General features: G+C 35.5%; 1 protein-coding gene across 2 annotated transcripts in view; it reads left to right on the top strand.

Annotated features, from left to right (window-relative positions):
• TNFRSF19 (TNF receptor superfamily member 19) overlaps positions 1 to 25,995 on the top strand; it is a 60,370-nt gene extending 34,375 nt beyond the window's left edge. For both annotated transcript variants that reach the window (XM_005229710.3, XM_055802356.1), the window contains 5 exons: positions 16,417 to 16,581; positions 17,863 to 17,988; positions 18,747 to 18,849; positions 20,990 to 21,390; positions 23,686 to 25,995. In XM_005229710.3, the coding sequence (XP_005229767.1) occupies positions 16,417 to 16,581; positions 17,863 to 17,988; positions 18,747 to 18,849; positions 20,990 to 21,383 (788 nt within the window). In that variant the 3' untranslated portion in view covers positions 21,384 to 21,390; positions 23,686 to 25,995. The remainder of the gene's footprint in view (positions 1 to 16,416; positions 16,582 to 17,862; positions 17,989 to 18,746; positions 18,850 to 20,989; positions 21,391 to 23,685) is intronic.
• Positions 25,996 to 26,148: the final 153 nt, after the last annotated feature.

Genomic DNA, 26,148 nt, shown 5'->3' with positions numbered 1-26,148 from the left:
CTACGCATGGACTGGGCAGGATGCTTGCAATAGGTGCCGAATTGGAGAATACAAACCCCATTCTATGTCAGCAGTTGATCCAATAGGTAATGGGACTAGAATTTAAGGAGGCACTTGTGAAGTTCTATGTACTTTTCAGTGGTCATCCCACAACTTTTGCAACACTGAGCAGCTGTGTGCCCAGCTGTTTAGTGCTGCGGGACCTGTGCCTATTTGTGATCCTAGTTTCATGCCTTATCAAATAAGCCTGAATACAGCTCAATCGTTCTAAGGTATCTTCTTAAGATAATTACATTGTTCATAATTATCTCATTCTGACTGCAATCACAGTGACAGTTAAATAATAAATTTCAATTTAATACTCAAGTGTTTCAAAAAGATAGGAAACGCTTATCTGCTATCTTTGCTGTTTGGATACGCTACTGAAAATATACCAGTAAGACTATTCTTTTACTGAATAAAATTTGTTTAAATACTGAAGAATTTGATTGTATTTTTGAAGTAAAACTTAAGCTGTAAATTAGTGAATTTTCATTTAAATTATTACCTGTTTATTCAACCAAACTTTCCTCCCTACTTCCTGCTTTATGTGTTTGTGTGAAGTACAGGTGACTGGGTCAGGCTTTCTATTTCAATTACTCTGTTCTTTAATCTCAAATAATGGCCAGTCCTCTCTTTTGCTTCTCACTACCTTTGTATTAGTAGATGCATTGAGACTGACCTGCACATCCTAGAGGAGGTCTGCTGGTAACATCCAATGGAACTGTAAAAAGTTGAGTGTAGTTCTCTGAAGGCTTTGCAAAATTTAGCAAAAATCAATGCATACCAAAAAAAAGGAAGAAAAACTTAAACAGACAAAAGGTTTACCTCTGTATCCACCCCGCAACCCCCAGTAAAAAGTATCATCAACAGGAAGGAAAGTATGCCATAGTTTTCCAGAAAATGGTTTATGAGTAATGGGATGAAACTTTGTAGTTGTAAATTCATGTGGAGCATCAGGAATACATTCTAAAATAAGATTTCTTGAACCAAAAAAGTTTAATGCACTGGTTTATGCACTATAATGAGTAATCCTCTGCATCAGGAAATGAATCTGCACAAAAGAATCATTGAAAAACATTTCTGCTGTTTTAACTGGTATGGGTTTTGTACCTTTTCATTCAGGAAAGTGTTGTCTTTGTTTCTTTCCTTGATTGTAATTGTAGTTGTACTTCTGTAATGAAAATATTTTCTGAGCAGCTGTAAAAACACAAAATGTTCTTGAGATACAAATACATATTTCTGTGGCGTATGCAAGACCAAGTGATGGTTCAGTAACATAGACTTTACAGTAGCAGAGCAAAGTCAAACAAAACTTGGATTGAATGCGTATTTCTTGCTAGTATGGTTTTTTTTCTGGAGGCTGTACAGAAGGATGTGCTTTGAATCCCCCTTTTCTCTGTGTCATTTTTCAAGGAAATTGTTAAACCTTTTCTTTTATTACATATGGTAATTATAGTGTGTGATTTTTCTGTAGGCAAAACATGGCTTGTTAGATTGATTTCACACACGTTGCCATAATAAAGGCTGTGTGAGATGGATTGTGAAACTTTTTTCTGGATCAACATGTAGATAGAAAGTTCCACAGTGAAGAGGTTTTTGAATGCATGATTTTTCTGATTGAGGTGGCACTTAGTGGAAGAAGGAAGTCCAAACTGATGCACCAACAGTGAAAACCATCCATCTTCCAGTAAATAAACAATATTGTAACCTGACTTTGTCTTGCAAAAGTAAAAATTAGGGGGTTTCAGGTGGGTCTGAAAATAATACATTTTCCTTTGGTTCGAGGGCAGTCATGTATGTTGCATATGTTTTACGGAAAATACTAATAAAAGTGCTAGTAAGTGATAAATAAGGAGGCAGAATACTTATTTTAACATGTCAATTAAGACATTTGTACTTTTTGAGCATTCATAGTTTACTGCCTCTCTGTTGTCTTCTGACTCAGGAAGATCGCTACTTCAGTAGCTAGCTGACAAATGAAGGAATGCTTTAGCTTTTACAGCAGAGCAAAAATACCAAATGAAAACAACCCTTTCTGGTTCTTTCCTGGCTGTTTCTTTGTGCAAGGTTGTGATGTAATGCAGTTGAGATGCTGCCATAAGGTTTCCTCTTCCACAGTTGGTGGGCTTGTGTCCCACCTTTGTGCTGATTGACCTTCATAGACATTCCTGTGACTGTAAGAGGCTATTGATACAAAGTGCTTTCTTGCTGACAAACATTTCCTGTCATTCTGCATCCCTACCATTTAAGTTCTAGATTTATCTGGATTGAGCTGAATTGGATTTGTTGTCTGAACACCTATCAGAGTGTTTGTTGATTATCATGGAGCCTGTGGATCATTTCTTTAATGCCTGCATTATATTAGTCTCTGGTTCTGTGAAAGAACTTTCCTTCCTGACAGCTTAGAATTCTTTGGGGGGGAAATTCCTTCTTCCTTCCTGAATACTGAAGGCTAGGTTTCTGAGAACAGAGAATTTGTCTTTAATTGTTTTTAACTACTGCATATTTGAAGCATGTTGAGTGTAGCCAGTGGCCCATAGGTGTCACAGTTGTTGTTTTTGGCTGCTAAAAATAATTTCAGAATTGTAAATTTAAGTGTTATTGCAAACCTCTTAAGATACATGGTAAGATTAGAATTGTGTCATCTTCAGTTTAGTTTCCTGAGTGAACACAGTATATATAATGCTGTTGTCAATTATTTACCCTTTAAAATCCTTTTGACCTTGATGACTAATTTCTATCCATACTGATAGAGTAACAGAGACCTTAGACAAGGAATTTTCTGATATTATGAAAACAAGTGATCTAATAGTGAACAGGTAGCTACATTAGTGCACTTAATGAGAAGGTTGTAGCATAAGCTCCTACCACGTTTGTCAACAGCAGAAAATCAACAGAAAGTAAAACAAATGCCAACTTCTGGACCTCTTGAAAGTGCTCATTTATTATGATGGGGGGAGTGGAACAGGAAAATTTGAATACTGGAAGTCTGAAACTTTAAAAAATCATCTACTCTAATATAAAATCTAGAAGATTAGAATTGGCAGTCCCTACTTAGCTGTTAGCAATATAAATATTAAATGATTTTTAGAGTGAGCAGATGTAATGTAAATGGCTTCCATCATACATAGAATAAATTAGGAATGGAAATGTTGTTTTTCAACAGTATTTGTTTATAATCTCTGAAAATGTAATATGTAAAATATGTATGATCTTAAACTAGTTATGTTTTAAGTAGATGGTATGAAGTTGAGGTGATATTTGACCATGCTGAATTGCACTGAAAGGCATTGGCTTTCTAGCTTCAGCATGAGATTTGCACTAATTATGTGTAATCCATTTTTACCTACTAAAGCATGTATTAATGTATTTCAGAGAGAAGACAGTATTCCAATGTAAATCTCCTTGAAAATACATTCCTCATTGCTTGCTACATTATGATGGAAAATGTATAGCTTGAAATGAAAATGGAAATGTCAGCTTGTGATTTTAAAATAAATTTAATCAGGTTCCATTATTCCATGAATTCACATCACAAGCTTATGCAGCTGTTAGTAGGAGTTTACATAAGTGGTGCCCATCTGGCATTCAGAACGTTACATCAAATCAGTATGTGGTAACATATAGGGCAGATTATGGATCTTTGTTCTAACTCACAACTGGCAACTCTGTCTGCTAATCCCAGTGAAAGCTTCAGTTTGAAATACAAAACTACTTTTGAACTTGCATATCCTTCCCCACAGATGTCTGGAGACTTGGTGATCTGTTTCTTTAATGATTCCTTTTAAATCGGGGAGTGAATTGTTGCATTAAGAGTGAAGTTAGGGATTCATTGTCTGATCCTTAAACACCCATTTTAAGAGCATGTTTTATATAACAAAAGAAAGCTGAGAAGTGACCAAAATACTTAGTTTTCATGTTTTTGTGTGTTAAAAAGTCACTGTAGAGAGCTCACTTACTAGGTTAAAAAATTCCTTGGTGCATAGAATGATGACATTTCTTCACCTAAAATATGAACAAGCAGTTTGCAAACATATTTAGTTTTGTTTCTTGACACTGTTAAGTTCAGTTAGAAAATTAAATTCTCATCTTAACTGTGGAGTATGAGAATTTCAATATGTTTTTTCAAACCAGTTTACCATACTTTTGTTTCTAGTAGTAACTTGTGCAACCTTTCATCTTATGAGTCAATCCTATAATTAGTATCCTTCTTTGCCAGAGGCATACTGCATGTTTGTTTTAGGTACAGAATGTCTGCAAGAAATTTAACTTAATCATTACTTTTTAATGTAAGAGCTGGTTAGCTCAATTACACTAGATTAAAGTGAACTTGAAATTCCTGAGTTAGAGAAGGGGCTAATCGTTGACCTGTACTGAATAAGTACTATTTCCTATGGTTTTTTTTCTTATGCGTACTTACTAATGTGGTTAGCCCTTTAGCCCAATCTTCCAGTGACTATGAGCAATTATCTGTTCATTGTATGGAGTGGGTTTGCAAGGTTGTTATTTAACTTGGCCATTAAGTTGATCAAAGTTATTCCAGTATTGCATAAGTTGCAGTAAAGCTGCAAAACTTTTTTTCAGTTAATTTTAACTGTATTGTGTTTAGGGGTAATCCGAAAAAATAAGCAGTATTTACAGGTTTTCAGTGATCTTTTTCAGAGTTTTGTTTTTACACCTCTTCTAACTAGAGAAGCGTTGGACTATTTTAAATGTATGGATTTAGTAACATGATTTTAAGCTGTGTTCAAACTGAAACTACTAGTTTAAATTTATCTCTCATAATCACCCAGCCAATTCTGAGAATGGTTGCATTAGCGCCACTTCAACAGCAGTGAGTTTTGGTGCCTAAGGTATAAACACATACTGAGTGCTATGGCTTTTGGGTACAGAGTCAAAGTTGTGACTGATGTGAGTAATAAAATACTGCTAAACAAATATGAAGTAGTGGGTTGGGGTTTTTTATTCTACTTTGTGCTGGTAGATACTGTTGGCTATGTTGCTCAGCTACAAAATACTTAGGCTGCGTTTCTCGTACATTTCTTGTTTTTTTAAAAAAAATACAGTAGAAAACGGAATCCATCTAGGCTGAAAATTTCCATATTACCAACTTTCTATTAAGAAAATCATTGTCAAGCAAAAGAACACTGAAATATCACTCCAGAGGACTGGAATTACCTGGAGAACTGGAATGTACTGAAAATAGGGTAAGATGTGATAGCTTTAAAACAGGAGTTGTGCACCGAGAGCCTTGTAATTTCTCATTATAAACAAATGCCTCATGAGCTGGGAACAACCTAATAGAAGGATCTAATGTTGCTAATAATCACTTGTATCATTCCAGTTGTACTCTGCTTCACTCACCTTTAATTTTTTGTGTGATTGGCCTCACGCATTCTCACTCTTACTGGTTCACTTGTGCTAAAGCAGTGCACTGCCAACCTCCTCTTTTACAAAGATCATAGAGTGATCTCAAGTGGTTTTTTGGGCAGTGACATGTGCCTTTGAGGCTGTGACTGTTTCTTAAAAAGATTAGCTCTTTGTTGCAGCTTTCTTAAATAAAGGTTTGTATCCTACAATTTTATTATCATTGAAGTCCAGTAGTATAATTGAATGTGCATACTACTGAATGTAATCTATAGTTACCATATCCACATGTGGAAATGGAGGCTGGAGTTAATGCACCCTAATTTAGGCATATAAAAGTTACTGCTTAACACTGAAGCTGTCAGCCCAAACTCCCACTGATAATCAGTGGAGAGAATTAGGTACCTCAAGAGTTCAGGCAAGCCAGATAAGGTAAGCTTCAATGACTAATACTAAGCAGTCTTTCAAGCCATGTCAGATTAATTACTTCTCTGGAGACTTCTATTTCTGGCTCTGTTGTAGAAAGAGCCTAAGGTGAGTAGCTCTCACTTTGTCTTTAGACCTTCAGACTTCTAAAGTTGGTTTCATCTAGATGCCAATACCGCATTAGATGAAAACTGCAAATTCAACATTGAATGATTGTATCTGTCTTCCTCTTACCTAAAACCTGATTTTCCTCTTGCCTTTTTTTAATTTCAAGGAGGAAAATTGAATTTTTTGGAGTGTAGGTTATTTTTTTTTTCACTCCTGCTAAATAAGTTAAAAATTAAAAAAAAATAAAAATAATTTTCTTATTCTTTGATGAAATGTTTCTTACAAACCAAAGCTCCCATTCTGGGAAAACTTCCAAAGTTAGAATGTGCCAGAATTGAGGCCTGTAACCATAATTAGATTCCTTTGTATGTAGTCACTCTGGTACAGGTTTTATTTACATTGTTGCATGCGTTATTCCCTGCTGGGCCTTTATTGGTTTAAAGCACAGGATAGGCAAAACCTGTAATTCCATGTCTGGCCTTACTTGCTACACGCTATTTTATATTCCATGGAGAATATGAGTTACTGATTACCACTGGGCTTTTTTGTGGTTCTACCACTGTAAAGCAGTTGTTAGAAATTTTGCAGTTGTTTTTGACTTCTGTCTTTACAATAGAAGTGGTGTAAAATGTATAGTGTCTGTTATAAATTTAATGAACTGTAACAGAGAAATTGAAGTCAAAACAGTCAAAGGTGCTCAAAACTGTGCATCCTTACATGACAAACCCAGAGTAGGATGCCTGCCTCTTGACTGTGGATATCTATGATGGCCACCTCTGTAAGCTGGTGACCTTAGGCTCACTCTAGATTCAGTGAAGAGGAATGATCAAGGGAGTATTTAAAACAAATCTGTTCAATTGGACCCTAAAAGAGCCTTTCTCCCCACCCCCCATGCAGAGGAGGTTCAGGTGACTCCCTCAGAAGCAGATGTTTCTTCTGGTCAAATGAATCTTTCCAGCAGAGCCTGCCTTTTCAAAGATAACTTTTCAGAGCATCTTCTGTATTCCACAACTAACTCCCACTGATTTCCGTTAAAGAGGGAAGATGCTGTGTTTCAAATTAAGTCATGTAACAAAACAAGGACCTTGTACACAGCACCCTTTTGTTCTGTATGACTTGACTTTATCCCCAAAGCTTTAAGTTGTAAATTAAAAACTTTTTTATAAGCTATTATTATTTCTGACTTCAAAGCTTTTTCGTCTGTACTGTAGTCTGCATGTGCATGCTTACAGTTGCACAGTAGGAAACTTTCTCTACAGTAATTCATGACATTTACTTTAATACTTGCAGTATGACAATAAGCTGGCGGTGAATGTACAGCTTCTAAAGGTGTTAAGGCTGTATGTTATAAAATTATGAAAATTTATGTTTAATCCCATGCATTTCAGATTACTTACCAAAAAAGTGTTCCTTCAGAGATGCTGAGGTTGCAAAGTTAAACATGAAAAAATACTAGTAGGATTGGTTATGCAGCTCTTCCACCTTAATTCAGAACCATAATTCAGCCCAGTTGTGTGTATTATGAAACAGTCTTAATTATATAAATGTACTCTGTGTTTTCCACAGTACAGACATATTTCCCCCTAATGTGTGGAGATGGCTAACAGTTATATTTTAAAAAACAACCCCACCCACCCACCCACTCCCCAAACCGACAGCCACGCGGCATTCAGAAGTATCTGACTTGCCTGGAGAATTTAACCTAAATTAGTGATATTTTAACATAATTATAACCAGGAAAAAAGTGGTGGGCAAGCCTAAGTATAGTTTATTTAATTCTGTTGCATTCTACATTTCACGTGACTGTTGGCTATGCAAAGAGAGGGGTCCTTATTACTTCTGCTGAAGCTTTACAACTGAGCATATTCAACTGGAGAGAAGTAAGCTTTTACCAAGCTCAGTTTATAGCCTAGTGGCTGAAACAAATCTCCATGGAAGTGGTAGAGAAGGCAAGTGAATCTGTGTCTCCTGCTTCTCACCAGAGGGCTCTTAAGCTTTTACAGAAGGCAGAAACTTCACTGTTCAAGAGTTGCATCTGAAAGGTGTTACAAGCCATGCTCAGTGATTTCTCCCCCCTCGATTTAATTTTAAAATAAGGCCCCAGATATTCTTTTTTCTCAGGAGAGTTTTAAGAGAAGGTGGAAGCCCCTCTCTGCCACTCTTTATGGGAAGAATAAAGTTTTAGTGTCCTTCTCCACGTTTCTACATCTGTATTCTGAGCATGGTGACTTTAGGTACCATGTTACTCAGTGTGACAGATCCTTCAGGTTCTCTTCTGTGTTTAACTTTGCACTGGATAGGAAGTATGTGATCTAATACAGGTTTCACAGATAGAGACCGTGGATTTTAAAATTACAGATTTTGGGGCTTAACTATTACATACTTAAGACCTGTGCCCAAAGATCAGGTCCTTTGTCACTCTTCAGAATGGATACCAAAATACAGTGGCATCAGTTTTAGATTTGCATTGATTTTTAGATTATTCAAAAGCTTATCTGGGAGTTGTGGGACTTCTGTATTTCATTTTGCATACATTCTCTCAATTGAGAAATAACCTTTTTAAAATTCAATGTAATAAATTCTTCCAGTATTGAATGCAGGTGCACCCATACATGTATTTCCAGATCTCTTTCAGTACTGATTTCTTATTTGTCACATCTTAGAAGTAGGCTCATTTTGCATGGGATTTTTAATAGCTGGAAGAATTTCCTTAGCATTTATCTTCTTGCATAGTCAGTAATAAAAATGTTAGTATGTGACAGAGATTTTTGAAAAGTGGAGAGATGTCTCTAACCATCAGGATTTCATTTTCCTTGCTGCTTTATTTTGTATTTTAATTGTAGGCCAGGAGGCAACAGGGGAAAGGTACTAAAATTTTATTAAAATTTCTGTCACTGCTGGAACATCTAGATCTCTGAACTTAGATTATTGGGCCAATTCAAAAACTTCCTTTTTAAGCAAAATAAGCAATGACCCTGCACATAATTTGATACTCAAATATAGTAGGTTTTGTACGGTATCACTCGTTTATATAATTCTTTATTTGAATGTACAGTCCCTGTTGTCTAAAGCTATAAAAACTTTGTGACTGAAAATTATCCCAGTATACCCTGTGATTCTGATGACAAAACAGGTATCCAGTCTGCAGGCAGAAATGAAGTAGCTGAGTACTGTTACTATCTTTACAAAACATATTAAAGCAAGAAAAATAACATAGCTCTTGAAACTGTACTGCATAGACTATTAATGATGTTTATCAAAGTTTGTAATAACAAATTTAGGGATATAGGCTTGCAATTGTTATGCAAGCTTTTGTTCTGCTCCCTGGGTTTTACCACAGCTGAACAAGGACAAAGAAGGAAATAACTGGGGTAGACAGTGAAGTGTAAGAAATTACTTATCATTGAATCAGAGGGAGGCGAAAACTCTTGTATAATTGATTTACAATTCACTACTTACTTTACTGGGATTTATAGAAATACATATATGTAGTACCTTACCAGTTTCAGTGGTTGTGGATGTATGTGGCAATTACACTTGAAATGCATACACTGTGCCAGCAGTGCGTAACTTCAAGAGTGTGTATGTTCCCTGCCCAAGTGAGGGCAAAAAGTGTTATAGCTGTCCTGCCAGTCCTCAGCCATGGTTACAGGATGGATCTGTTCACGCTGTCATGTTTCAATCCATGCATCAATCTACAAGCTCATCACACAGCGACTGTAAGTTCTTGTTTGAACCTTTCTGAACAGATCTGTAACCAGTATACATGGGTTTCACGATGTTCAGTTACACTGTTGGTTAATGAGAGTGAGTTACTTTCTGTTGGCTAAAGAAACAACCTTTAGACATGCTTGTTCTTACATTTACATACATGCCTTTGTTATTTAACTAGTGAATGTATAGTTAGATTCTAAAAGGTATGTGGACTTCTTTAGAAAACAGGTAATGGCAGTAGTTACCCACTTGAAAATGGTGTGCATTTAGGCAATACAGACTCTTCTGCTGCTTGTGTGGGTAATGCCTTGTGTAAGTGTTTTGGAACTGAGAGTGATAGAGTATGTATACAAGCAGTAACTGTCATAAACAGACTTAATTGACTCAAATACTGCACCAGGTTGGTTTTATTCTGTAATTAGGTAGTCCTAAAGATGGAATAAAACTGCAGATATGAATACAAAAGAACTACTTTGTCCTTCAATCTTCTGTTGAAAAGACAAAGCAACTTTCATAGCCTGGGTGGGATGGATGCATTCTGTAGTTGGATTTGAACAAGGGAATATCATAAAATACTGTGTTCTTCACAAAACGTGTAGGAAAGAATTTGGTTTAAAGTATAGGTTACAAGTGAAGTATGGAAATGGGTTTTCTGCTGTATCTAGCAATCTCATATATTCTGACACAAACTTTATGTGATACTGATCTAATACATGAAAAACACCTGAGAAAGAAATTGCATTTTCTGCCAAATAGGTATCAGGCACCACAACTGTCAGAAGTGTGTAGTGAGCTGCTAGAAGCAAAAGTCAGAAAGGTAATTGCTGACACCACCACAGTTACATTAACAACAATATATACTTTGTGCCAACAGATGATACTAGGTATTTCCAATCTACCGAAGAGAGGCGTGCTTGCTGTCTTTTCACATTGATAACTAGTTATATCGGGGGCGGGGGGGGGGAGCACGTGATGCGGAGAGCAGGGAGAATATGTAGTTCAGCAGTGACACAGATATTATCTCACTTCCTCCCATTTTTGGTTTTTTTTCCAGGTTATTTGATGAGGGCACCAGTGATCTGTGGCTTTATTCTTCTGTAGTAGTATTTTTAACGGCCACTTCTCAAAGGTGAAAGTTTTGTGTATGAAACAACATTGCTTTTGTGCCCATATATCAGTTCAATTTAGATGACCATGGTAGTACCAAGAATTAACATCCCTTAATTGCAAGAAAAGCATCTTACAGGGGTTGAGTATGCCCTACAGACGTAGTGGTGTGTGTCCAGTACTATGGAGTTCATATATGTTTTAAATTCATATACATGGTGTAATTGTTTCACCATTTTAAACATAAAAGGCTGTCAGCAGTTGGGAGTTTGTGAAAATACTCAGTGCAAGATAAATGGTCTTGGAAATGAACAAATTAAATTCCAAAGATTTTAATTTATAAGCACATTTCTCAGGATTTCCAAACAATGGATAAATACTTGAATAGTCATTTTCTCCCCTAGGGCTTTTTGGTACATTTATTAAAAAAATAACAAAACCAGCAAAATACAACAAAGAAGTTGTAGGGCACTAACTTGGAAACTAAAGGCTTTAAAGTCAGCACTTGGAGTACATTTGAAAAATGTGGTTTGACATGATGAACTTTTGGGTGTAGGCCATGCACGCAAATGGCTGTCCTTTAACAGATGTTGGGAGACTCTCCCTCTCCAGTGTTTACCACAGTCTCCAGCAGTAATATTTAATAAAGTTTCTTACCTCCTCCTTGAAAGGAGGCAATCTGCTGCTTTGTAAAGACTCAGAAGTAGACTCAAGACAACTTACTTTCCGTTGATGTTAATGCTCAGTAGTATTACACGTGTATTTTTTATAGATACCTGAATTGTATATACACACATCATGTGTATACATAATACGTTTCTTTTGCTTATTTTGGACTAGGTAGAGGTACTGCCCTTTTTTTTAAAAGGAACATAAACATCTTTTAAACTTTTTCAAAATGAACGAGTTTCAAGACGAGTCACGTTGCCTTGAATTTTTCATGGATCAAGAGCACACGTACAGATGGCCACTGCAGTTTAGCTGACAGGCAGTAACTTGTTAAATTATTGTGACTTGAGGGTATGTCTGAGCCTTTAATGCTTGTCAAATTAAGGCTGATACCATTGACTTGGGCCAATCAATGTAAAGATAATGGGCAAACACTTTTTATAATTGGCAAATGCTCCTTTCCCCTCTCTTGACCAGAAATATCTATATTTCAGGAATTAACAACATTTCATTTTACCTTTGTGTCCTATTTTCAATTCTGATTGTAAAAGATGGCACTCTATCCAATGTTACTATGGTACGGCTATCCTTTTTGATGTTTTGATGAGCTTTGTTTTACTTAGTAGACCTTCTTTGGTTTAGCATGGACTTACTTGCCATGGTAAGAAAGAAAACCCAAACATAATATTGCACAATTTAGCCTCCTCAACTTTGGTAATTATTATTTTATTATTATATTATTATTTATTATATCCATGTAAGAAACGTAACATTTTGTAAGTTCTGTTTTCACATAGTTAATCGGCCACAGAAAGCTTTCTTTTAGGCATGCTGATTCCAGTAGTAACTGTTACTAATCGTGGTTCTGAAAAAAAAAAATAACTGAGAAAATAAACATGAAACAAGTGATAAAAGAAGTCTTTTTACATGTTACCTGTCTCTGATTGTTTGGCATAATAGGCCAAAAATCCAACTATGCTGTTTATTGGCAGAAGTTATAGTGATACAGCTGGGCTTCATATGTTCCATATTAGCTGAGTTACTGCTATTTAACCATCTTGGATTAACAGAAACTTCAGTTGATTTTAACAACCACACCTTTGCATATAATGGTATTACGATGTACTATTGGTTAATTAAGGGAAGAATGTGTATTTAGGCTTACCGATCAAAATTATCCAGGAGGCATCTTGGTATTTTGGGTAATTTTTCTTTAGTCCTAGCACATTTCCAGAATATCTTGGAACTGAGACTTAGAAAAGGAAATCTGTTTCTTAAATAAAATACATTTTTTCTTTTATTTTTGTGATGCATAATATGCATATGCTTTCGAGAATCATAAAAGGGTGCACCTCCTCCGTCCTTTCTTAATGTACTATGTCCAATTCACAGTGTTTAATTCCATATTTAAATTAAATCATGTAATCATTTAATAGATATAAGTACAAGTTTGAAGTTTAAAGTGCACCTCCTTGCTTTACTGAAATGGGACCATTAAGTCTGTAAGCCTGAAAAGAAAGAGAGAGTTTATGAAAATGCATACATATCTTGAGTAACACTAAAAGCAGAGTTCAGCAATGCCCAACGGCCACTTCTACAATAGCAATCCACTTCTGAAATGTTGGGCTCTGCAGGGAAGATCGCTATCGTTATAATTAGAGCTACACTACAATGGACTGCTCACAGTAGCTATTCCAAAAAGTTCTTTGAAGGTGAAGAGGAGTGGTAGGCATTCTCAGGAATTGAAAATGGCTTTCTCTATTTAAAAAAAAATAAATATATATATATATAAAAACACCAAATAAAATAAATCTTAAATAACTAGATGGCTAAAATAAATTTAAACTTTTGCCATCCCCGTTTAAAATAAAATCACTGTATTTCCAGTTTGGCTATTGCTGATGGGCATTAAATAAATACATATAATTTATAATTTCCCAGAATATGTAATGTGTAATTATACTTGAAAGTAGGTACATTTTTGTGAGCAAATGAAGAGACACAAAAATAGAGCAGCTGCACCTCCAGTGCTTTTGTTCTAATTTTGCTTTCAGAATCAATAATTCTTTTTCTATAATTATGGACTTGATTGTAAAGGTCTTTTCCAGTCTGAACAATTCTATGATTCTTTGAAGGCCTAACTCTTTAATGCTTCTAGATAGGTACATTTATACAAGTAAGTATATTGATATGAAAAATATTTGAAGATGTCCTGATCAGCTTTTTATTGTCTTGTTTTTAAATACTTGTGCAGGCTGTCTTTAACCTTCTAAAGACTAGATCAGGCAATTGAGTTAAATTGAAAACCTGATACCAAAGCACGGTACTTGATTTTCATGCCAAAGCGAAGCACATGTTGCTGTATAGATGGCTTTTTTTAAAATACAGGTTTACTGCTTCTCCCAGAATTATGTCCTGGAACTTCACATACCATGCAGAAATTTCCGCAGTCTGTTAAAAGTATAAGCTTAAAACTACAGCTGCAAGAATCCTGGAAGCTGAATGAAAGGTTTTCTCTGTGAAATATTGCAATATTCCGGCCAAGAGCATTCAGTTACGGCAAAAAGATTATGACGCTGGTTGCTTTTTCTTTTAAGTAACAGTGAAGATCTGGGAAAGAGGTCACAGAGATTAGCTCTGTGAGTAATAAGAACTACAGAGGAACATAGAGAAGGACAGGTAGCAACTCTTCAAAAGTACCCAAGACCCTGAATTGCAATTTTAGTCTGTTACTTGAAATAAAAATAATAGATAGACTGTCTGCTATGATAATGAAAATGATAACATTTCACCACAAGGACAGAGTTTCAGAATGTATTTCTAGTTATGTAGGAGACTTCAGTCTCTTCATTGACTTGAGCTTTGAGATCTGCTGTATTTTAGTAACTCAGAGAATGGTTGAGGTAAGAAGGCACTTACGGAGATCATCTGGTTCAACTCCTTTGCTCAAGCAGGCTCACCTAGAGCTGGTTTCCCAGGGCCATGTCCAGATGGTTTCTAAGCTTCTCTAAGGATGGAGACTGCGTGATGGCTCTGGTCAATTTATGCCAGTGCTTAGTGACCCTCACAGTTAAAAGTGTTCCCTGATGTTTGGAGGGAACCTCCTGTGTTTCTGTTTGTGCCCATTGCCTCTGGTCCACTGAGGAGAGCCTGGCTCTGTCCTCTTTGCACACTCCCCTCAAGGATTTTTACACATTGATGAGATTTCCCCGAGCCTTCTCTTTTCCAGGCTGAGCAGTCCCAGCTCTCTCAGCCTTCCCTCGTAGGAAAGAGGCTTCAGTTCCTCAGTCATTTTTGTGGCCCTTCATTGGACTCTCTCCAGTAGCTCCACTGTCCAGTTTGGCAAGTTAAAAGGATGTAAAAAGGTTTGCTATAAATTTGCTCTTCACACTTTTGATGTGATGGTGGAATGTAATAGTACAAATCAAAAGGTAAATGGAAATACTCAAGTAGATGTAAATGCAGTAACACTTGTTTCTCTTCACGTTGAAATCAGGAAATTAATAACTAAACATTCTTTCTTCTGAATAACAGCCATGATCTGACCTCTCCACTTACCAGCAACTACATGATACTATAATACACATAAACTGTTTAATGTTGTGTGTCCAACATTTTTTAGTTTTGGATACTTTATTTCTTAGAAGTTAATATTTTCTTTGGTGTTGAGTGGTCCAAAGACTTAGAACTGGATGGAATGAAGTTTATTTTCAAAATACCTAGCTTTTTGGCAGTCTGGACATTATAAGAAAGCAATATGGTATTGTAAACACTTTGGTGCCTATGTTTGATGTGTGTAGAGGAAATACCATAATTATTTCAGAAATTTATTCCTGGTTAATAAATTCCATTGATTGCACTAAGCTAGTAAGTTCTTTCCTGCTATTATATTGGACTTAAGGTATCAAACAATTGTGTGTATGTACAATTTGATTAGTGATTTTAATATACTCTGTCAGACATTTATCTCCCAATTTAAACTTATGACTGCGTGGACCATTTCTTAGGAAATTACAGTCTTTAGATTTTAACCAAATATTTTCTGGGTTAGATAGGCACATTTAACTTATTTTTATAAGTTAATAAAATATGGTTTGTGGGTTTTTAAAGTTTTGCTGTCAGAGGAATACTCAATGTTTTGTTCCTTTTTCTCATAAAATAATATTGATGTGGACGTCCCAGTAGATTGAAATAGATGAGCTATCAAAATTCATAAGTTCTTAAAAAGAATTTGATTTGAAAAGACCATTTGTAATTTAGGATAGTTTCAGTAGCTGTAGTTAAATTTTGATACTTTAAAAATCGTTTTCACTTTCCACCTAAAAGTGACAGTGTTTATTCAAAGCTGGAAACATTGCTTAAGTCTTTACTAATACAGGTATGAAGTCAATCTGTTGACTTTTACTAGAGGTATTACCTGTATTTTGAAAACATCACTGAATAAAACAAAGCACAGTTGAAATCCTGGGTTTGATCTTGGAAATGACCATGGTGTTATTGTATACACAACCAAGCAAAATGATACCTTAGCTAGCGTTGGAACTTCTGTGGGTGTCTCAGTTCTGAGTTTTTCCTTATTAAGGGAAGTTAGGTATTTGTGACTCCCTCTGGTGGATAGCTCTGTCAACTGTACAGGAGGAAATTTTCTCCATATTAAAATCATCCGACATTAAAAATTGAGAGATCTTTGGTTCCGTGGTGAAGATCTCATTCCATTCTCATGGACAGTCGGAATGTGTTTGTGTGCATCACCGCTCATTATCATTCATTTTGTATTGTATTTTTTAAGGATTTTTTTTATAAATGTGGTTGCTGATAATCATAGCTGTTTATGTGTGCAACTAATATTTATACTTTAGCAGATGGAACATCTTTTTTTCTATGCTACAAACCTCTTCTGTTTCCCAGACTTTCATTTACATGACTATATTTATGAAATTTGTACAGTTTGCCTTAATTAATTATTATTTTATTATATTTCAGGTACCACCAAAGTAAATCTTGTGAAGATCCCTTCAACTGCTTCCAGTCCTCGAGACACTGCTCTAGCAGCTGTTATATGCAGTGCACTTGCAACAGTGCTCTTAGCTCTCCTTATTCTTTGTGTTATCTATTGTAAGAGGCAGTTTATGGAGAAGAAACCAAGCTGTGAGTTTCCAGTTATTACTGTTTCTTTGTGCTATTTATATACCAGTATTAGTTTGCCAGATCTCTCTGTAGGTAAATAAATGAAATGTCTCCGGCATTCAAGTGAGTTTAGCATTAAGATGAACAAGCTAGCAGAAGCCCAAGACTCCATACAAGTTTGTCAGCTCAGTGTAGGTATTCCAGCTTCTACTGAGGAAACGCTGTGCAGCTGTCCAGAAATAGCCCAGCTGCATTAATTCTGTGCCATACTCTGTTAGATGCTATACGGACATATTTGGACCATCCGGAATCCAAGCTGGGGCGCCATTATAGAGTTGCAATGCCGATGTGGAAATACCAGCTTGGAGGATCTGTGCATCACACGCTATTGTGAAACACAGATTAGCTCATCAAGATGTGGCCACTGTAGATAGCAGATTTGTCATTAACAATTTTGGTTTTATGGGCGTATTCAAGATAAATTAAATGCCTAAGCCAGTTAGATTTTAAAAATCCGTAACAGCTTATCCATGTAATTCAGTTTGTGCATAATAATAATTTTTCTGCCTTTTCATTTAAATTAAGAAAGAGAAGAGTCAAAAGCACTCTAGTTCCCATTTATAATTTTTAAGCACTGTATTAACATATTTTTATAGCTTCTAATGAATCCTGGATGTCAAACAAGAGTAATATCTAGAAAGAGTTCATGTTATTACTGCTTACAGCACAAGCAAAAAAAAAAAAAAAAAAAAAAAAAAAATATGAGAAAGGCTTTGTAAGAATTGTTCCTAACCTAGAAGATGCTTTACCATGTAAGTTTTGAGAAATTCAGACATAGTGAATTCAAACTTGAGTTAGTGAAGTTTAGTAACTCGTTTGCCTTGGCCTACAATTATACAGATTAAAGGAATTCTGCTGTTAATATGAAGCTCTTGAAGATAACGTAAACAAATTCCCTGTGGCTGAAAGCTGAATGTGGAGAATTTTGTATGGGAATCACTGAGAATTGTTAAACGCTGAGAAAAGATAACAGTGAATATGCTACATTCTCAAATCATCAAAATAAGAGCGGATTAGAAGGTGCTTCCTAGAAGAGGCTGTAGTTGAACCAGCTGTTCTAGGGTTCTTTGCAAAATCTGTGTGCATTATGTGAAACCACATGATCATTGTAGATCTTTCAGTTGGAAAATGTATGGAAATACTGCGTAGTGTGACAGTTAAGCGTTCTGTGAAGACAGGAGGCTATGAACAGGAAAAAAGGTATCATTTACTAATATATATTTTTATTCATTTTGTCCAAAGGGTCTCTGAGATCACAAGACGTTCACTACAATGGCTCTGAATTGTCATGTTTTGATAGACCACGGCTAAATGAATATGACCACAGAGCATGTTGCCAGTGCCAGAGAAGAACATCACAGACATGTGGTATGTTTGGTCTACTAAAAGGTGACTGTATGGCATGATGAACATTTATCTAACACTTGAGTTGTGACATTTTAACTACAGAGCTAACATTGTGAAACTACTCTTTGTCTTGGGCTAATTTCTTAATAAGCAGATAGAATTTCTAAATAGCAGTTTGGTTATGATTTTTTTCCTGGTTTTGTTCCAGTGACCCTTCACTTGGACATTTAAAGCATTTTTCCTTTAATTTCATTTCTTTCTGATAAAAATAGCAATGCATCTGGCTTTGAGACTCAAATTACTGTGAAGGATTTACCAGACCGTATCTAAGAACATGATATGAACGCTAAAGGACATTAACAGTCGGAACAGTTCAAATCATTGAGATTTTGTGAAGTCTATCAGAACAGATGCATTTGATATTAACAAATACATAATTTAGCACAACAGCACAGGCTTAAATAGCATCCTAATATGTTAACTCAGAATGTGGTACTTCCTGTCACACATATCCAATTGAAAAGCAAATTAATTTTAGAAGTAGATACTCCTGACTGGCATCTATATTACTCTTGGAGGAAGGGCTTGGCTTTTGTAAGTAACTTGATTTTAAAGTAATACATTAAAGAACCCAATTTTTGCAGTAAAATCTCTTTTGTCAGTCCATACACTGTAATGTAACTGGCAAAGTAATACTCAAGCTTTGAAGGAGTACAGAGACTAAGTTCATACAGAGCTTTAACACTTTTAACATTATTAAATTAATTTTTATTCCTTAGGACCGGTTCACTTGATTCCATCACTGTGCTGTGATGAAACCTGTAGCATGGAACACAGCAGCCACAGTTGTGCTTTCCACTCACAGACTACGCTTAATGAAAGGTAACTTAGTTTTATAAATGTCTATTAAACATTAAGTATTTTTTATGCAGTCAAGTTAATACTTATACAGATAGAACAGCTGTTTGGAATGGAATGAGGGATTTTGATGAACTGTAGCCATATCCACCCATTTTGTGCAAAACCAGGTTTATAGTGAAAAATTTATTTTAAGTATTACTTAATAAATACTGACTTGATAGATCAGTTCCTCTGAAGAAGTGACTGACCTCTCACAAGCAGATAGTCTTCCTCTTACTCTTGGTACCTTAGATGCTTTGGTGATGCCCTCTTCTGCTATGGGTTAGCCAGGTGCTGCATAAACCTGTGAATCTGGGTGGACTGAGGTACAATTTAGAAGTGTTGTGAAGATTTTCTTTTTTGAGAACTCGTAATGACTGTGAGATTTGAAATAGCTAGTATTTCTGAATTTCTGCCAGATTGTAACGATTATTTTCTCCCTACCACCTGGATATAAATATAGTAGTAGAGCAGTTATTTCTACAGCAGTGCCATGAGCTAAATGTATAAAATTTATGGTGTCATTCAGAGTTTCCTGGTTACAGATTTTAACACAGGATGTGTTTATTTCTTTTAACTAGAATTGTTTTCCATATAAGGTTTAAATTGGTTTCCAGCTGTTTTGTTCTTATGGCCAAATGTAACTAAAAATGTAGAGGCAGCTTCTTCATAGATGTTGTTTATGCAGAGTGACTTAGTGACCTACGCACAAGATACAAAATACCTAAATTTTCTATAACGACTTGTTTAAATACCAGCAAGCTTGAGTTATCCTTATATACCACCAAGGCTGATGAGAGTTGTATACTTCGTGAGGGATCTTTTGGTTAAGGCTTTAAAAAGAAATGTTATATCCATGCTGTGGGGACATCAAAGATTCTGTGGTTCCTTTTGGTAGAAAGTAGTTTGCTCCAGTTTCCTGTGCTAGAATAATATATTTCCTTCAATTGTGGTGCAGTGTCCTGACTTCTGGCCTCATCTATGGAAATGCTTTGTGTATATATCAAAGCTATTAAAGCATCAGGTTTTGGAAATAAGGCTAAATATGTTATAGGCAATGTTAATGTGGAATGAGTTTTGTCGCGCAAATCGTTATTGTATGTCAGACTTAATATATCCTTTGCAGTTTTATAAATCTGTAGACAGTTTTTGGAAGTAAAACATGTTAGTACATCTTTTTGGTTTTGATAATACTTGTTTTGGTATATGATAGTAAAAAACATTACTGGGCTTTCAACAGAGGTAGGCATGTATAGTGCTCTCAGACATGTCAGTATCATGTCTGATACAGGCATGTCAGTACTTCACTTTAAATACACTTGAGATACCACTGAGTTTCTACTTCCATGTTCTTCCATTTCTCGTAAAATAAAAATAATCCTTATGAGAATTAAAAATCCTTGCCCTTTGATATTATGTCCTCTCCAAACGAAATATAACAGGAGAAAAACTTCCCATAGTTTGAAGGCTAGACAGAAAAAAACAAAAAATCTGAAGTGAACGCATGTTCAGTGTGAAATCACAGACAGAAGTTTCAAGCAATCTTGTTGTCTATTCCCATCTTCCAGTCTGAACCCACTGTACTACTTTTACATCCATTAGATTCTTGTCTAGCCTGTTTTGGGGGGAGATAAAACCTAGTTCTGGAGATTCCACAGTCTTCCCAAACATCTTTCTTGCTGCAAATTAATCACGTTTTATGTTGTCTTCACACACACCGCATGCATTGAGAACAAATAAATTCCTTCCTCTTTGCAACAGTCTTTGTATCTGAACACTACTATAGTATTTTTCTATCACATTTTTTTGTTCTTTAGACTATAAACAACCTCAACTGTAGTTCATGTTTTCTAGACCTTTGCATTCACAGTATGAAGGGCTCTAGGCATCCTCTTTACCTTTAGTAGTGTTCTCCAGAGCTTTCTTCATCATTTCCCAATGAGAAACAAACTGTATTCCTTTTCAAAAGAATTTGTTTGTACAGGATGCCTCTAGATTACTAGCTTAATATAGCTCTGTTAAATCTTCATGAAATACCTATAATTACTGATGACAGTAATTACAATACTGATAATATTTTCTGGAATGCTTTTGAAACCATGTGTCTTTTATGCTTTTGCAGGGCTTCTGATTCTGTTGGAGAAATGATTCCTGCCTTCCTTGGTTCCCTTTCACACTCTACCTGTGGAGACATTTCAGATGCTTGGCCCCTTATGCAAAACTCAGCTTGTTGTGACGGCATTTCTTTCTGTGAATCGTATTCAGAACTAGCTGGAGGATCTGCAAAATCCTGCAGCCCTGAGACTGAAAATGCAGCCACTGTTGAGTTGGATAATGACCAGGAACTAAGTGAAGTACTTATTTCAGCTAAGTCTCTTGATGGGAATGTTGCAAAGTCCTTTGAAATCTCCAAACACAGAACATGCATAGAAATTTCATCACTTCAGAACTCAGCGGCTGCTGAAACCCAGCCAACAACAAAGCGTAATGGAACAGCAAATGACTCTACAGACTGATAAAGAGGTAAAAAAACACAACTACAAAGGAGTGAGAATAAGTACTCAAGGCGTGTAGAGCTAGCTAGATAAAAATAGAATTGTAAAAAGTTCACATTTTTAAATCATTGACTGAATTTGAAAGGTGTAATTACTCAAACTATAATGTTGAGATAATATGAACCAGAATACAGAGGCACCACTCAGCTTTCATCAGGTGGGGTTTTTTATTACTAAATTTCAGGGGGAAAAATAAGCTTAATAGCCTTATGACCAAACTATTATGTGAGTCTAGTCTTTGTTTATGAGGGAAGAACTGAGGACTTGTCTTTTGTCGTTGTATACAAAGCATAAAAGATGTGAAAGTGTTCATCCAAAAATATTTACAAAGCCTTCTCTGTGAAGTTACTACAGCCACAGCAGAAACAGAAGAGAGACTCTCAGATGCTTTTCCATGCCATTCGTATTCCCATGTCATCAGATAAATTCCATAAGTTTGTCCATAAAATATAATTTCATCTATAAAAGCTTAGAGAAAATGCAGGTCTGAGGTCAAAATGAGAAGAGGTGATAAGCAATCATCTTTACCGCATAAAAAGTCACTCTGCTACTGCTTCATTATATCTATTTTAATATTAGCCGTGCTTTGTAATTTTAAAATTATGCTTCCTACTACTGGAAGTAACTTGAAGCAACAAGTAGCTAATCTGTGAAAGGATCCCAAATTATGGCATGTGTACTGTTGTTACTTAAGGTTATACACGCTGTGGCTGGAAATCTGAAACAGGCTCTTGTGCATGTACACAAAGGCAGGAACAGAAGTAGTTGCCACTAATAATAATCCACCAAACTTAAATAAAAAAATTACGCTGTTTGTAATTATGAAAATGCTGGGTCATCTGCAGAAACAAAACTGCTTTTCTTTGATCCTCTTCCATTTGGTTTGCATGCCACTTTTATATTGTTCTTAAATAAGAAGTAGAAAGTAATTAGTATTTAACAAAAAAATACGCATATTCTGTAAGTGCAATTTGTAAATTAAGCTTTAATTCTTCAGGTCATGCTTTCAAGAGGAGGAAAGTGAGGTAAACAGACTGCTAAGTCAAGAATTTTTTTGCCATTGACTTCAATCGAACTTGTATATTACCTTGCGAATCTACTGCTGTCACTGAAAGTGTCAACCTTACCTAGGTCGCATGTATTTTTCTCAGTATATTCTTTACAATCTATAGTTTTGTCTGTAACAATGTCTGGCATTGACTGCCCATATGTCAGATAGCAGCTGTCATAGTTTCCTTTTGGTCTATGCCAAGTATCATCAGGTGATAGCCATATCCTCTAGGTATGTATAGGAAGGGACAGTGACGTGACCATGACTGCAAATCTCAGTGCTGCTAGGTCGCAATTTTTCATTGGTTATCCATGGAACTTGAATGCTGTCTTGATGTTTAAAAGGAATTTATTTCCATATTAACAAGATTGAAAAAATCAGAAGTTTGTGGGGTTTTTTTCCCCACTAAACCGGTATGTGATTAATATTATTTAGAGTGGTTTTAGATGTAAGGAACCATAGAATTTCAAAATATCACTATAAAAATTGACTTGCATTTCACCATACTTGTTAGGATATATAAATTGTAAATTATCTTACTGATTCCTATGTGTATGTGGACATCTTTTCTGATATTTCAAAATCCTATATTCTTTGATGGTTTTGTTGTACCATGTATTAGTACTGAGATTTGTGTATAATTCTGAATAAGCAAGATGGCTTGGGAGGGTTAGGTTTTCCTTCCTTTTTTCCCTTTAATAGACTTTACTGATTTGGTTTGTACAATTTTTCCATATTTGGACTCTACAGTGCATCATTATATATGCATCTTTGGTGGACAAATTTAAGGAGCATTTGAGGGAAAGGACTAGGACTAGGCTCATGTGAGAGAGATTTTTAGGCTGAACTCTGACCAGCTGTACAACTCCAGGAAAATCATTTCATCTCTGTCTACCCCACTTTTTCCATTTTCCTTTCATCTTTCTTGCAGTTTTTTAGTATTTTGAGGGAAGGATGGTCTTTGTAGTACATGTGGATGCATTATAGTCTTGCATAGGTCCATACTTCATTGTTAGATAGCATATATTTATGTGCACATAAATAGAAGTTTTTAGATGGGTGTTTTAATACAGTTTCAGTCTTCAGGCTTAGGTGAATTTTTAAAGCAAGCAGTAAGTATAGCTGTATTCTTTTAGTATCACGTCAAGTATAGAAGTACATACAGGTGTTTTTATGAATTTATGTAACCACTGTTCTATCACTTTCTTTTAGGAAACCAAGCTATTCCTCTCAGCACTAAAGCTGAAAGCTTCCCTTATGCTCCTCTGCAGATTCTCATCAAAGTTAGTCTGGTCTTCGATGTAGCATGGTTTCAAAATCAGCTGGGAAAAAATGGCATCATTTCACACCTTCTGCGCAGTTGCATCTGAGCTGTAACAGCTGAAAAGTGAAACTTCAAGGAGCATCCTAGGAGAACCCTGAAAGTGGATTTATGACACTTTTTTAAAAAGAACCTCCTGTTCCCTCAGATTCTCAAAAAGTCTAGTAGCGTGAGCTAAAAAGTATATGTAAATACAGCAAGAAATATAAATACTTCAGTATGTTTAAGTGGGTATCTTAAATATGGCTAGAGATGTCTGAAGGCGTGGGACAAGACGTTGCCAGTTATTCTGCTTGCAGATTTATGCATGCATTAGGAATTTTTTTGGCTGGTTCTAATTTTAAATCAGTTTTCTACTGTTGAAGGACTTAAAAAATAAACATTTCTATTTTTGCAAGGATCATCTATTGATAAACTGAAGCTTTTACTCTATATTACCTGATAGTCAATAAGCTAGTTTGGGGAGTTAAAGAATTTGCATGTTACAGTATGTATGGTTGAAGTCCCCTCCATCCAGTTATTACATTTGTGTGAGGGGCATTGTTTTGTTAAACATAGCAGGAGGTTAGTTTTAAATTAGATTTAGCTTAATGAAAGTCAGCCATATAGATAAGGATGTTGTGTTTAATTGGTAGTCTCAGTATTGGAATACAGCACTTGGTGGATGTCAAAATAAATGTAATCAACTGTCACATCAGAATGTCAAACTATAGCAGGTGTGCCATGAAAGTATTCATACGACGAGACTATTGCTAATATTTTTTAGTAACACATTAATTTTAAGGGGTTTTTTATTTGTGTCACTCTGTCATTCTCACTGTAGTATTGTGTAAATTCAAAATTTCCCACACAAAATATAAAAATTAATTCATAACATTAAAAATCCCCAAACCTCTGAATTGAATCTTCAAAGTTGCATGCAGACCTAGTAAATTACCAACTGCCCTCATTGCTGTTCTTCAAGATTTTTTTAACTACAGTTTGTTGCACTACATCCCATAATACCATTTGTTCTGCAGCCATTTTTATCATTAAAATAGATTTCACTTCTGTGAGTAATCTCATTAACCTCTACTGATTCATTACCTTCAGCAGGCTCAAACTTGTTGGTGACAAACACTAGCAACTATTCTTTAAAGTACCCAGTGTGCCTTGACAGAAGCAAAGCAATGAGCAAAACAGATGCAAATTTGCAATAAATGTTACTCATCTTTCCACACGTGGTTTGTGTGGCAATGGAAACGTTGAGACAGTATTCATATTCTGTAGTGGAAAAAGACTTCTGCTTTGAAGTAGAAGGTTGAACCTGCACAAGACTAGGTGAAGCCATTAGAGGCAGCCAAGGCAGTAAGATGCTTCAGCTCTTCACCAGTGAGATATTATTCATGTGTGCAGAAATCATGAGTAACAGTTACCAAATGCAAACCAAAGTGAGCGAAGAAATTATGGAAGTGATTTTTTCTTTTGTTAAAAGTAGTAAATACCACCATTCAATCACAGACAGAGTAATACAGTTGTGCAGGGAGTACAGTTACTCAGCTAAATACTTTAATGTTCAAATAAGAGTAGTTTTGAGTAATTTCTTTGAATACTTTCATACATTTAAGAAGTGACAAAACTTATTTTTCACTACATGTGCATGAAAAGATGTGTGCTTCTTTGTATATACTTTGTAAATAGAAAAAATCCAATGTGCATTTCAGTATATGGCAAGATATTTTTAGAACATGGGGAGATTTAACTTTTCACTAATGACAATTCTTTAAAATGCTATGTTCAAAAATTTTGTCAGCATCTGCCACAGTAAGTATGTTTTCCCATTAAAATTTACACTTTGTATAATTGTTTTTGTCCGGCAACTCTAGAGAAAAATACTCGTTCCTTTAAATGAGTGACAGATAGCTTGCAAGCAAATTGGGAGGAAAAAATGGAGAGTGCTTTTTAAATATATATGTATATTGTGTATATACTTTTTTCCTTAATTTAACCAAATTGGTCTTTCTTATATTGCCTGTGGCAAGCAATGGTGTACAAGCCAACAGAAAACATACACTACTACCACATTTAGACTGCCCACGTATCATGTCTAGGGACTTACAGTGCTGTTTTAAATACTCCTTTAAGGAATGTAAATTAAAATCTTGTATAAATCGTTTTGTAATACTTTTTCTACGTGTGAATAAAAGTTACGTGAACCAGTCCTGGTTTGTTGATCTCAAATTAATAATAGCATTCTATACAAAGTGATTAATTCTTTTATTATTTTTAGAATCCTATCATGGTTTAATTGTATTAAAATTATGGTATAATTTGGTCCATCTTTGTCTTGAGACACTTGCTTTTTAACAGTATCA

This window comes from Falco peregrinus, chromosome 4 (genome assembly GCF_023634155.1).
Source record: "Falco peregrinus isolate bFalPer1 chromosome 4, bFalPer1.pri, whole genome shotgun sequence".
NCBI lineage: Eukaryota > Metazoa > Chordata > Aves > Falconiformes > Falconidae > Falco > Falco peregrinus.
This window is presented reverse-complemented; position numbering and strand designations above follow the sequence as displayed.